This window comes from Ascaphus truei, chromosome 2 (genome assembly GCF_040206685.1).
Source record: "Ascaphus truei isolate aAscTru1 chromosome 2, aAscTru1.hap1, whole genome shotgun sequence".
In the NCBI taxonomy this organism is placed as follows: domain Eukaryota; kingdom Metazoa; phylum Chordata; class Amphibia; order Anura; family Ascaphidae; genus Ascaphus; species Ascaphus truei.
In genome coordinates this window covers 185,509,565-185,524,320 of record NC_134484.1, presented here as the reverse complement: position 1 = coordinate 185,524,320, position 14,756 = coordinate 185,509,565, and the positions used below count along the sequence as shown (strand labels likewise).

Here is a 14,756-nt window from a genome sequence, read left to right as displayed (position 1 = left end):
ACCCACGCGCCACCCGCCGCCTCACACCCTAGCAGGACACACGACTCAGATTTTTACATCACTTATGGCACCAAAATATACATTGTACTGTGGTGTGGTTACAATAAACCATTTTTATACAACATCGTATTACATTTTCTTCCATCTTTCTTTTCAATATTATTATCCAACCTTTACAACAAACAGTCACCTATTGTTCCACCATTTATAAATAATACTACCTATTACGCATTTACATCCCGGGCAACGCCGGGTCTCTCAGCTAGTAATTTATATTTTTGGAAATTTTTCGAGAGTTCTCCTCTCTTCCTCAGGTCTGACATTGGAAATAGTATAACATGGAGGTCTTGATGGAGTATGCTATGTATGTTAAAGGAGCAGTTCAAGCGGGCACATTATGTTTTTTTTTGTTTTTTAACATAGGATTGAAGCAGGGGGTCTCTGGAGCTGAACCCCATTAATTTCAGCTCCGGTGACCCCCCTGCTTCCCGAGATACTTACTTCCGCAGGGGGTGCCGGTATCTCTCTGCTTTTTAAAGCTCCTACGTCACGTGGGCCAATAGGAGGCCGCACCGTGTGACGTCACAGCTTCCTATTGGCCCGCAGGATGCGGCAGGTTTGAAAAGCGGCAATTACGTAATCCCTGCTAGCGAGCCAGAGCGGCTACCAGCACCTACTACGCAGGTAAGTACCTCCGGAAGCAGTGGGTCCCCGAACCTGAAAATAACGGGGTTCAGCTCTGGAGACCTCCTGCTTCAATCCTATGTTAAAAAAAAAAAAAGCTAACAAATGAACAAATTTGCTCGCTTGCACTGCCTCGTTAAGACACTTAACAGTATATTAACCTAAGTTAACATCACAATCAAATTAACGCTATATCCCCAAAGGACAATACTATAACGGATGTTAGGGATAATGAGATGCAAGTGATATGCAATTGATGCATTAACATAAACCCTATTCACTAAAGTCTGTTAAGATTAATGCGGGGACCAGACGTTACCTTATTTCATTCAGCGCTAAGCTTGGCATTACTCCCACCCAGACCCCAAAAATAAGGCCTTTGGAGTGTCTGGATATGTGCAATGCCACAGCTAGACATGATTTAAAGCTGCAGTTCAGGCAATATCCTGCATGTGTGTTTTGTTAAATAAATCAGTTCTGTAGTAAGAAAAAATACTTTTAGCATTTTCTGTTTTAAAAACAACAACTTTGAAAGACCAATTTTCTTGTATTCTATTTTAACAAGCATGCTTGTTCCTATAGCAACGATTTACATTCCCCATATTTAAAGATGTCGCCAAACTTTGCCGATCAATAGACGGAGAACGAATTGACCGGCAGCTATGCAGTTCTTTAGGTAATTAGAGATTGCCCACATAAAACTATTGAAGTAAAAAAATAAATTAAAAAAAAGACTGAACTGCAGCTTTAAACAACATAGCGTCATTTCCCTCTCCTATCCTCTTTCTCTCCACTCGAGCTAAACAACTTTCTTTAAAGTCTAGGTATAATGTCACGATTTTGGAAGATAACGCAGCGTGTTGCTACAATAACGTGACATTAATCCTATGCTAGTGAGATGTCACTCAGACATTATTTTTGCATCGTGTTAGCTTTTTGGATACCATGTTAATTCGGAACATAATGTCCATTCCTGTTATTGGTAACGTCACGCTATGAGCTCTGATTTATCTGAGCTTTGTGTATCTAGGCCTAAGCCATTTTTGTAATGTGGTGCTAAACCCTGAGACACCATTATTGCCCATTCATGTGAAGAGGGTGTAAGGTGTTTTAAGACGAAACATCCTTTACAAAGACGTCGATATAGTTCTCTTTTGAGATCATTTAACAACAGTGATGTACATTTGCTTTTCAAACTTCTCCCTGACTCTGGTCTCATAAATGTTTACTAGATGTCATTGCGAGGGAATGATAGAATGGAATGCACTTGGCTTACATGTAGTCCTGTCACCATTTCTACTCTTAATTCTGTGGATTCATTACATAAAATTACTTTCATTTACTTTCAATTTCACGTATTCGACTGCATTAAAAAACCCGCTGCATCTACTCACTTGTAAACACATTGCAATATATGCAACGTGATTTTCTTTTTTTTTTTTATACATTTTTTTTTTAGTTATACAGTATCTGAACCACAGTATTTACATTTCCACAGGGCCCCTGGTTCCCTAGATATTAACTTGTAATTCTTTCCAATTGTTTTTATTTAATATGGCTGCAAAGATTTAGCTTCCCTCCTGCAGCCTATAGAGAGTCACAACATCATCTTGAGACGACATTACAACTTTCTATCGGTGAGCCTGGGGGCCATCTTTGCTTTGATCACGAACAAATTCAAAGACAGACACATTACAGTATCTCTGACACAGGGGAGCCCTGGAGCTGCGGTAGTGAGGCATTGCAGTTGTGATACTATGGGTATTGCTGCTTAAAAGCTTCTAATATTAGGTAAATACCGACACATTTCCAGCAATAGATTAGCATTACTGGAGATTTCCAGCAAGGTTACTGTGATGCTGACCTCAGTAGCCCACTCATACAGAAATCATTGCAAATGAAACTACCCATATGTTCATTTGAGTTTTCAAAAGCTAGGCAATAACAGTTGGAAATCTAATTTCTCATGCAATAACAAACCATGATTTTTTTTTTAGGCATATAAAACATACTGTAACACGAACCAATATTACTAAAAATGTGTGATCTGTTTGTGAGTTCATGAACTTTCCTCTGATTAATTTAAATGCAGTACAAAACGGAGGGGAATTTCTTGGCTGCTAGTGCAGAGTGCTACATTTTTGCTTATCTAACTGATTTTTAAGTTGCATACAGTAAATGCATTTCCATCATTCTGCCTACATCTCTTTCTTGCTCTGCATTCTTTTGTCGTGTCCTCCCTTCGTCTGTCAACACTCCCTCCCCCTGGTATTATGAGTGATGAGACCAAAAAATACATTCAAAACGAGAAGTGAAATTCCTATGAGTAAATTCACTTTTCATCTCCCAAATTGGCAGTGACTGATTGGCAGTGACTTCCCTTCGTTGTTCAATGTTCCGTTTGAAAGTTAGTCGTATTCCAAGCCTTTCATCGTTTGTTTCTGCTGCCGATGAACAATGCGGTTCACACGAGGCCCTCACTCGCTGTTGTTTTTCCTTCACAGCCGAGGAAGTGGAAAGGCTGGCCGCAATGCGTTCCGAGTCTTTAGTACCTGGGACCCACACGCCACCAATCAGAAGAAGAAGTAAGTTTGCCACTTTAGGAAGACTTTTCAAGCCGTGGAAGTGGAGGAAGAAGAAAAGTGAAAAGTTCAAGCAAACATCTGCAGGTACAGTACGTTTTTATTTTCTCGCCACAACTGTTCTGCTGAAGCAGCAGCAGATAACGTTGGCCATTACTTGGTTTCCAGAAATAAAGAAGGCAAATGATCTTTAACATGTCACTAATAATGGTCTGATTCACTGAAACATGCAAGCAGTTTTTACCATTAAACTACAGCAGTGAGGGCATCTATATACTGGAGCCTCCAGTCTGGCAGAATGCCCATAGGATTGGAGATTGTCTGTGGTCAAGTTGCTCCAGTTACATCATGTTGCTTTAGTCCACAAGCTCCAGTATAAAGTTGCTAAGGAATTCGATCTGCTTGATTTTCTCTCTGGCAATATTTTCTGCGAAGTGCCAACAATGGCTGGATGCTGTTGCATTTAGTATGGGAAATTGTCCTGTCGAGGTACTCCATACTATTATATATATATATATATATACACACACACACACACACACACACACACACACACACACACACACACACACACACACACACACACACACACACACACACACACACACACACATGGGACTGGGAATTTATAGGCAGCAGCATTACACAGATATTTATTTAACCCCTTCTAATGGACAGATTCATTATTTTCTGTGCGGTGCTGGAAGACATACGTGGAGCCAGGAAGGGCCCACTCTAAAACCTTTATATAGAAGCAGCAGCGTGGGAGTGAGAGCTCCACAAGTAAGAGCACTCCTATCACCTACTGCCTCATCTGTCACCCACTCCCCCCTTTTAGCTCTCCCCCTGCCACCCATTCTCTCAGCCATGTATCACCCTCTCTCCCCCCCTCCCACTTCTACTCGGCGTCAGTGTACTGTGCGGTCAGGTTATACTATGTGTCAGTGTACTGTGCGGTCAGGTTATACTCTGTGTCAGTGTGTAGTGTGCGCAGGTTATACTCTGCATCAGTGTACTGTGCGGTCAGGTTATACTCTGTGTCAGTGTATAGTGTGGTCAGGTTATACGCTGCGGCAGTGTATAGCGCGGTCAGGTTATACTCTGTGTCAGTGTATATTGTGGTCAGAGACAGAGGAGTATCTTTCCAAGTCGGAGGCAGCACATGTATTTCACATGAGCAATTATATGTTGTTTTTATTGTGGGTGTAATTCGTATCTGTACACTTACAGTACCGGGACTTTTTTCTATAAAAGGTTTTACGCTATGAAGCACTTTGCACATTTCTGTTTCTCTTGTTTTCCACATGAATAGTTATTAATATGCAGTGCAACACTAGTCATTTTTCAAGTGGAACAATTTTTCTGATAGGATTGTACTGTATTCCAACTCCAGTGTATATTGCGCAGTGGGTCTGAATCCTTGGAAAGCAATACACACTGTATGTTTATATATGTAGCCCTTGTTCCCCCGTACCAGGGAAGGAACTACCAATACTGCTATTACCTGTCGGCAACCAGGAGGCCTGATCCTCCGCCACTGGGAGCCTGGGTGATTCTATTTCGTCTCTGGGCGCCTCCACCTGTAAGGGATCCCCATGTGGTGGGATAGGCCCCTTACAGGAACAATAACAATAATACACAGTCAGATATATAAAGTAATAACAACCTTTACTGAACGCAGACCACAGTTCCCTGTACCCCACAGTATAACAATGCTCCAAACTGATACCACCAGTGAGTGTCCTCCAAAGTACATAGGGTGCTTGGCACCAATACCTTGATGTCGTTTTCCCCCAAAGTCAGAGCCCACCCAAAAGTGTAGGAGATAGCGCTATACCGTGGAGTGTTGATGCACTTAGGTGAGGTACCTGCCGAGTACTCCAGTACTCGCTGCGGCCGACTTAGCAACAGGGATCCGCCGATCCAGCGACATCATCCACGATAGCGTCTGCCTACACGTGGGGTGAATTGCGGCCTGTATAATATCACCATACAGAGTCTCTTACGACAGAGGTGGTCTGGTCCCAGACCACAGGTGGCAATCACTGTGCGGCGTCCTCACTGTGTCCCTGGTACTAGACGGTAAAATGGGGAAGCGTCCCTAGCTAAGGGGGTCTTTCCTGCAGCAATCACAAGCTACTGTGAGTCCGGGGCCTAGCTGGGGCCCAAGGGGGGGATATTCTAGGCCTAGTCTCAAAGCCACTGCTCTGAGACACTACCTGCTGGATCCAGCTCCCTCTTCCGACTGGCGTGGTCCTGCTGAGCGCGCCCAATGTATCAGTCTTGTGCAGGGGGATTCTGGGAGCCCTATTGGCTGCTGTGGGCCATGTGGTGTGCAGCCCCAGGAGCTGCTGGGACTTGTAGTTCCCTTGCGGAACTGTGGGTGTAATGGCCGCTGCTTGCACTGTACTGCGTATGCGCAAGGTGTACCAAGATGGCCACCGCTACTCTGAGTATCCTCTGCTACTGCGCGAGCTGCTACTGCGCATGCGCTGTATAAAAAAGATGGCGGCGCCCTCGACGGAACACCGACGACCCGCTCGCCGGTTCCCTGCACCGCGCAACCTCACAGCCGTTCCCATCACGCAGCCCGGAGGTAAGAGGGGGACCTGGCTACATATCCAATACCATTGGGGGCTATACTGCTTTAGCTAAGGCCATACTGAAAAGAACACAGTTGTTAAAACATAACAATGTAATTGGTAATCTACTGTAAATCAAATGTAATTTTTATAAAGGTGCAGTATTTACAACACATCGCATTTCAGTTGTTAAAACCTCTTTGCTGGAATGTGAAGAATTGGTAATTCTATGCTCAATAGAAGAAGAAGAGTGTAAGCTGCATACGCATGATCCCTAGATAGAACATAAAAACGATACAGCCACAATTGAAACTTTTATGCTGAAGTTAGTGTTTGGTTTGCTTATTCCCAGTCACAGAGCAACACTAACTCTGACCCTTTGTTTCTCATATTCCTCTGTGTATACAGCGCTATGGCTATGCATTCAAGCAATATTAATACAAGTCATTTTGAAGAAGGCACATCAAGTTACTCATTTCATGCTACAAATCTGGAGAAGCACAGATTCAAAAGTCTAAAAATAAATATCATGCAACCAGTCGGATTCATTTCTGTGGTTTGGCATTAAGGTCGATATCTGCTTTGGAAAAATGCAGAGGGAATGGTCACGCATTTTACACTTGTTTTCTTAAAATCTTTGAAAAACATCCATTTCCCTGTTCAGTGAGGAAAGCAGTAATAAGAACCTTGTGTACAATTTTGTTTGTGTACGTTTCAGTGCAAAGAGGTGAAGAGAGTGAGAGAAGAACAGGTCCTGGACAGCTAGTGTTTTGTTAGAGAGAGCGTGAGCATTCCAGAGAGCACATGACAAAGGGAGAGAAGCAGGGAGTGAGCAGGGAATAGATATCTGGTTGGAGCTTTTAGATATTACAGATGAGAGGGTTGGCAATCAAAGTGGGATATGGCAGGGGCCAGGGTTTGGAGAAATGTCTCCTGCAGCCACAGTAAGAGAAGGAGGAAGGATAGGGACAGGAGGCGAGAAGAAGACTTCTAGGGAGAGGGAGAGGCGGTAGATGGCAGAAGTGAGTGCAGCATTTGACACCGTGGACCACCCTCTTCTCCTTCATATTCTCCATACTCTTGGTATTCGGAACAAAGCTCTATCCTGGATCTCATCCTACCTCTTCCATCGTACTTTCAGTGTGTCTTCTGCTAACACCTCCTCCTCCTCTATTGATCTCTCTGTGGGGGTACCCCAGGGCTCTGTCCTGGGACCTCTTCTCTTTTCTCTGTACACTCTCTAGGTGACCTAATAACATCTTTTGGGTTTAAATATCACCTCTATGCTGACGACACACAAATTCACTTTTCAACACCCGACCTTACACCTGCTGTACAAACCAAAGTTTCTGAATGTCTCCCTGCTATATCATCCTGGATGGCCCTTCGCCGCCTTAAACTCAACATGGCTAAAACAGAGCTCCTCATACTTCCTCCCAAACCTGGCCCTACATGCATATACTGTACACACACACACACACAATTAGAATTAGCGAAAGAAGAAAAAAAATACTTGGGGAGATAAAATACATCTTGTTGGACCCGACTTCCGAGTGGGACCAGCTTCCAGTCCCCCACACGGACAAGGTAAGAGGGGAGGGATGGATTGGATGAAGAGTGAGCCCCGTCCCACCAGCCGGAATGCAGAAGTCTGGCATGACCTCTGTCTGGGCACAACTTCCAGCGACGGCCGGCCGCACCCCAGGACAGAGCTACATGTATTTACTCAAAGAGCCACATGTGGCTCGTGAGCCACGGGTTCCAGACCCCAGAGATACTGTATACTGTGGTAGATGAAAGTGGGGGAGGGTAGTGGTGCAGATTAACAAGTGTAAAATATTAGTGTAGAGAAGGGAGGTCACAGAAAGCTGTAATATCCTCATGTAGGGGAAGTAACTGAATGGTTTCCGGCAGATTCAAGTCCACCTCTTGTCCACAACCTGTATACAGGCAGTCCTCGTTTTACAACGCTTCGTTTTACAACAAATGGCTTATCCAACGCTGTGCAATGCATACCTATGTTCATTTTTACAACGCCAAAACGGCTTATCCAACGCTTTTACAACTCTTTGCAAAGTTGTTTATGTGTATATCATATATATATTATATAATATTATATTATACTATATAATATATTATTATATTAAATATTATGTTATATTATATATATATAATACAGTATATACACTATATCATTTATGTGTGTGCTGCATATCTTATTGCCTGCGTAAAATATTTGGTGTATTTTAGTGTTAAAAATGCCTTCAGGAACGGAACTTTCCATTTAAACAGTGTTCCAATGGGAAAACGTGTTTCGCTTTAAGACGTTTCACTATCCAACGCCATTTTGAGTAACGCATTGTGTTCGATAACCGAGGACAGCCTGTAACTCCAGGTACTTAAAAATATTCACTTAAAAATATTAACACTTAAGTGCTATGCCAACCACGGGTATTATTTCCCCAAACTACTGTAAGTTTAAACTTATACTGCAAAATAATCACACGTCCAGTGTTCAAGTCCTGAAAAAATAGTGCAGGAACTCTTTTTCCCCACAACACCATCTTAAACACGTCAATTGAAAAAAAAAATATTGTTTTCAGTTCCTTAGTACAATAAAATAAACACAATACAGTAAACAGAATATTTCAAGATTACAAATGCTCCCCTCTTTTACTCTCTCCTCCTCCCTCCTCCCCTCCTCTTTTTTACTTTCTCTCACTCCCCTCCCTCTTCTTTTACTCCCTCACCTTCCTCTCTCACCCCTCTCTCCTCCATTTGTACTCTCATACACCCCTCTATTTTTACTCTCATACACCCAATCCAATTCTTACTCTCATACACCCAATCCAATTTTTACTCTCATACACCCAATCCAATTTTTACTCTCATACACCCCCTCCCCGACCGTTTTTTACACTCATACACACACCTTTTCAGTGCCCAGCCAGTGATATGGGAAGACTGACCCAGGAGGCCGATACCGGAAATTGGGCCTGATCGAGCCTAACTTCTGAGTTCAGACCACTCTCTGGCGGCCCCCCTCTGGTGCTGGGTGGGTCACTGAGAGGCTCCGCATCCATGTTCCCCAGGTAGGGCATGGGAAGGAGGCAAAGTGGATGCGAAACTGCCAGAATGCTGAACCAGCTGCTAAATAAGTGCCGGAGCTCCTTCCTCCTCCACTCTCCTCCTCCACTCTCCTCCTCCACTCTCCTCCTCCACTCTCCTCCTCCACTCTCCTCCACTAGCCGTGCATGTGATCCCCCAATAAAACAGCCTAATTGCCCATTACAGACTGGACAATTTGTTGAAGAGGAATTTGAGGTAAAACATACCAGATAGACAGGTCATGAAATGGGGGGATAAATCAGTCCACAGGGTTTAACCGATGATTCAATTGAGGTTCATACCTGAGAATGAAGAGAAAATGCAATTAGTTCCATATAACAACAACTGAAGTTCTTCATTGCATGATGTATAAGTAAGATACGTACAGTGTAATAAAATGTAAGTTGTCCCAAATATAACTCCTGTATAACTTACCACACTTAAAAATATTCACTTTAAAATATGAACACTTAAGTGCTATGCCTATACCCGGCTATCGAAGGTTGGGCGCACAATAGGCTGAATAGAGGAATAATTATGTGGCATACCAGTACCCTTTGGAGCAGGAGTGGCCAACTCCAGTCCTCAAAGGTCACCAACTGGTCAGGTTTTAAGGATATCCTTGCTTCAACACAAGTGGCTCAATCAGAACGATTGAGCCACCTGTGGCTGAAGCAGGGATATCCTTAATACCTCAGCTGTAGGTGGCCCTTGAGGACTGGAATTGGCCACTCCTGCTCTGGAGTAAGTTACCAGACTCCAGAACTGCTGGAAAAATGCAGCACCAGCAACATGGAAGCGATAAATTTGTTTTTCTCAAATATCTGGTGCTATTTGCTGATTTATCCCATATTGTAGAGCAGGGGTGCACAAACTTTTCCCCCTGCACACCCCCCCTGCCTGCTCTTCTCAGCGGCTCACACTCTCCTCACCGACTCGCGTCCCCCTCCTTCCTTGTCTTCGGTGTCAAATGACGCCACGGGGTGACGTCACGTTTACGTCAAACTGCCATGGCAACGTGACGTCACGTGACCCCGCAGCATCATTTGCCGCTGCGTTGCCATGGCGATCTGTCGCCGAAAACAAGGCAGGAGACATTTCAGAAGCCTCAAGCGATCTCCCGGCATTTACTTTAAAATCTTACGCCCCCCCACTTTGCGCACCCCTGATGTAGAGCATAATAACAGCGAGAGTTGTCCACAAATGCCCTATTATTTTTCATCGTGGAGGAAGTTGAACATTGCAAAACACAATCTCAAATTATTTTGTAAGCTGAAGGTTCCTACAGTGAACAACAATCACAAATTGTGTTTACAATTAAGTTAGAGGATACGTATAAATTAAAGGAACACTGGAGAACAAACAGCTGCATAGAAAACGACCTTCACACGCATCCTAAACGAGTTCCAGATACCTTGCATATGTAGCTGTGCATCTCAGGCTGGAGGTAAAAATCAGAGCGAAGCGCTCAGAAAGCTGCTGATGTTTCATTTAAAGTCAATAGTTGTTCGGCTTAAATCTTTTAAATGGTTTTCTATGCTTTCTGCACTGAAGTCATGCCTATTCTAGCTGTAACGCTTCTGGAGATAACTGCTTGTTTGTGTTTTTTTAAGTGACACTGCTTTGGTGGCATCTAGTGAATTTTGATGGGACAAATCCCGTTGATGGTAACGAAAATGTGTAACGGAAGTGACGTAATGGGCTGTGATGGTCGCGCATGTGCAGAAGCAGCCGTTCCCGAGTGTGGTAGTCGGCGAATGCGCATGTGCAAAAGCGGTAGTCGGCGAGTGCGCATACGCATAGGCGGTCAACGCCACGGCGCAGAGGCGGAGACACAAATACACGGTCTGTGTACACATACACAAACAAACAAAAGGAACACTTATTAGAGGAAATCCCAGTGAGTATAAATATAGAAGTGCAAAATAGCAAAAATCTATCATTTATTATAAAAAAAAACAAGATGTGGAAAAGAAGCAAAGTGTTTAAACATGTAACACATGAATTGTATATACATTAATATAATATAGTCACTGTTATGATTATAATTTAAAAAAACAGAGGGTGTGAGCTGAACACGCGCGTTCTAAGTCAAACTTCTTTGCGTTTTGTCACTGAAATTGTGTTTTAATTTTCATGATTTACATTGAATTAAAAACTTGAGAGTGACGACATTTAGATACTTTACAATACAAAATATATGTATCTTACTTTAGTTATTATAAGTCAATTATATCATGTATTCCAAGTGATAGTATGGAAATTTCAACACAAAAATAAATTAGACTCTCAAACCTCTTTCATTGAATTAAAATCATCACCATCACAAATACAATTTCTGTGACAAACCAGTGACAAAACAAAGAAGTTTCACTTACAATGCGCGTGCTCAGCACACACAATATTTTTTTGGTATGGGAAGCAATGGTTTTGCTGCCTATTGGTTAATGTAATGTTATTAGTTCCCATAAGGAGATATACACAACACGCGTAAAAACAAAAAAAATATTATAATAATAATCACCGATAGGTAAATGTATGAACAAGTGCATTGGTAATACAATTACTTATGTTTGTATTGTGGTTTTTTTAATTGTTATTCACTTGTTACATTAGAACTTTTCACCCACGTAGGTGAAGTCCCACTTACATTTTGATGATACTCCTCCCACAGGAGAAAGAAACGGTGCACCGCCAACATAAAAAATGCAAAGGCGGAAATTGTGACTAAGAAAAATTTATTGGAGCATAGTAGTGTAGTCCTGGCGAATCCTCTGACGCGTTTCACGCCAAAGCGCTCTGTCAAATCCATAATGTATTGAAACGTTAAACCGGTCATACACTAGATATATTTATTTCACATTTTATATATGGGGTCAGGACTGCTGATAGGGGGGGACAGCCTGGACTGCTGTCCCGGGCCCGGCCAGTCAAGAGGCTCCCTGCCGGAAACCCTATAGTTCTCTCTGTAAAGGAAAGACAGGCCCTCCCCTTTTCTGGCTGCTGCCCACCCACCCCCCTTCCCTCCTGCAGGACGGAAGGGTCCTCCCCTTTGCTGCCCACCCACCCCCCTTCCCTCCTGCAGGACGGAAGGGTCCTCCCCTTTGCTCGACACTGCCCATCGATCCCTCCCTTCCCCAGCCCCTTTGGCGGGCCTCTGTGGGCCTGCTGGGCTCTGCCTTTTGCTGGCCATACTGCTCCAACAGGCCCATCCAAGCGCCCCAGGTAAACTACCAGGCTCCCCTTATACCACCCTCCAAGACCCCTTACCCTCCCCAAGGGGTGTGGGGCTTATTTGTGTGCTGTGGGGTTCTTATTTGTGTGTGTGTGTGTGTGTTTGGGAAGGGAGGCTTATTAGTGTGTGTGTGTGTGTGTGTGTGTGTGTGTGTGTGTGTGTGTGTGTGTGTGTGTGTGTGTGTGTGTGTGTGTGTGTGGTGTGTGTGTGTGTGTGTGTGTGTGTGTGTGTGTGTGGGTGTGTGTGTGTGATACTCCACAGTTTCACATTTGCTGAGACTGGGATGGAAACTCCAGGCCAGAGTTTACAGGGGTTCTGGTTTTCACTCACCTGCTCTCCTCATTGAGGAACAGGAATATATTGCAGTTGCTTCACTCTCTTAGGCTGCATCCCCACTGGCGCTCTCTAGTTCTCTCTGTAAAGGAAAGACAGGCCCTCCCCTTTGCTGCCCACCCACCCCCCTTCCCTCCTGCAGGACGGAAGGGTCCTCCCCTTTGCTCGACACTGCCCATCGATCCCTCCCTTCCCCAGCCCCTTTGGCGGGCCTCTGTGGGCCTGCTGGGCTCTGCCTTTTGCTGGCCATACTGCTCCAACAGGCCCATCCAAGCGCCCCAGGTAAGCTACCAGGCTCCCCTTATACCACCCTCCAAGACCCCTTACCCTCCCCAAGGGGAGAGGGGGCTTGTTTGGGTGTTTGGGGTGTGGGGCTTATTTGTGTGCTGTGGGGTTCTTATTTGTGTGTGTGTGTGTGTGTGTGTGTGTGTGTGTGTGTGTGTTTGGGAAGGGAGGCTTATTAGTGTGTGTGTGTGTGTGTGTGTGTGTGTGTGTGTGTGTGTGTGTGTGTGTGTGTGTGTGTGTGTGTGGTGGGTGTGTGTGTGTGATACTCCACAGTTTCACATTTGCTGAGACTGGGATGGAAACTCCAGGCCAGAGTTTACAGGGGTTCTGGTTTTCACTCACCTGCTCTCCTCATTGAGGAACAGGAATATATTGCAGTTGCTTCACTCTCTTAGGCTGCATCCCCACTGGCGCTGAGCGTGTTGAGCGCACGGTGCTTGCCGGTTTTACTTACATATGTCTATATGTGGAAGTCCCCATTCACGCGGTGCGAGCGCGCACCCTCACCCTAGCTTGGCGCTTGAAAAACAAAAAAAAATTGACTTTCAAGTGCACTCAACTTGCCCGCAACGCCCCCCCCCTCCCGTGCTTTCAAAATAGACAGGACACCTGGCGCTCATTCTTAGGCCTGGGACATAGTGTGTTATAAGCGCACTGAGGCGCGCTCCTGCTCTGCCTCGCCTGCTGAAAATGGGGCTTTTCCCTGTCCTTGCAGGCGAGGCAGTGAGCGCGCTCTGGGGGCGGGGTGGGGGCAGAGGCGGGGCGGAGCGGAGGCGTGCCAGGAGGTCGGAGCGGGAGCGGGGGGATAGTCCCCCGCTCCCATTGGATGGGAGCGGTCACGTGACCGCTCCTCCGCTTCTCCGAGCGGCACATTTCAAAACTGCCTGTCTCTGCAAAGTTTCTCAGCCTCCGCACACATCAGCGTGCATGCGGAGGGAGAAACTATAGCCGCGCTGAAGACAGATGCAAGGGCTTTGTGCATCTGCTCAGCGCGGCTGAGCCCGCCTCAGCGAGCTTAAAACTCACTATGTCCCAGGCCTTAGAGAGTTGGTGACGTCACCGCTCTCAAGCTTGAGCGTGGTCAGCACCAGCGGGGCCGCAGCCTTAGAGCCTGGAGGCTGGGAGGAAGCTGCTCCCCAGGATCCCGTTTGGGGTAGATAGCCCCCCCCACCACATGTTGCAGCATCTAAAGGATCTATTGGGACGCTGTCCCCATCTGACAGTTAAGGATTCAATGTTATATCTGTGTTTTATTTAAAGTTGGTAACTGACTTACCCAGCCAACATTACAGATAGGGTTATGCATGTGAGTTAGACTCCTGACAGGAGTAGATATTTGTTTTTATGATTTCTTTTGTTTCTTAAAGTAATTGTGTTTAAAATATTTAGTGTCACTAATGGAAAAATAAACCGCTGAAGGTTGAGGGCTAGGTGCCCCTTGTGTGTATACACGTGTTTGTCCACCTTTTCTACAAATGAAACCCTAGAAGACTGTCGTGAAGAGCCTGGGCAAATGGCAGCGCTACACAAAGGGAGCTTTTGCCACAGTGTGTTTGGGGAGGGTGGCTTGTTTGTGTGTGTGTTTGGGGAGGGGGGCTTATTGTGTGTGTGTGTGTGTGTGTGTGTTTGGAGGGGGGCTTATTGTGTGTGTGTGTGTGTGTGTGTGTGTTTGGGGAGGGGGGCTTATTGTGTGTGTGTGTGTGTGCATGTGTATTGGGCAGGGGGGTTATTGAGTGTGAGGAGGGGGGAGAAATACATGGGGGAGGGAAAGGTTTGGAGAGGTGGGGGTGTAAGAGAGAGGGGGGAAGGAAAGGGTGACGGGGTTGAGAGCGAGGAGGTTTGTGCGAAGGGGGGAGTGTAAGAGAAACCGGGGGGGGGGGGTACTCGCAAGGCCACCGACACGTTTGTGGGGGGTCCCAGTGGAAACTTTAGTCCTGGGCCCTGGGA

The 14,756-nt window shown here is 45.2% G+C and overlaps 1 protein-coding gene across 9 annotated transcripts in view; it reads left to right on the top strand.

Annotated features, from left to right (window-relative positions):
- PHACTR1 (phosphatase and actin regulator 1) overlaps nt 1–14,756 on the top strand; it is a 442,415-nt gene that overhangs the window by 267,844 nt on the left and 159,815 nt on the right. For 8 of the 9 annotated variants that reach the window (XR_012799116.1, XM_075585688.1, XM_075585691.1 and 5 more), the window contains one exon: nt 3,189–3,353. Coding sequence is in view for 8 of the 9 variants with exons in the window: in XM_075585688.1 (XP_075441803.1) it covers nt 3,189–3,353 (165 nt within the window). In the remaining variant the exon portion in view is untranslated. Of the gene's footprint in view, nt 1–3,071; nt 3,092–3,188; nt 3,354–14,756 lie in introns of those variants that run through there. The other variant, XM_075585694.1, reaches the window with a different exon arrangement.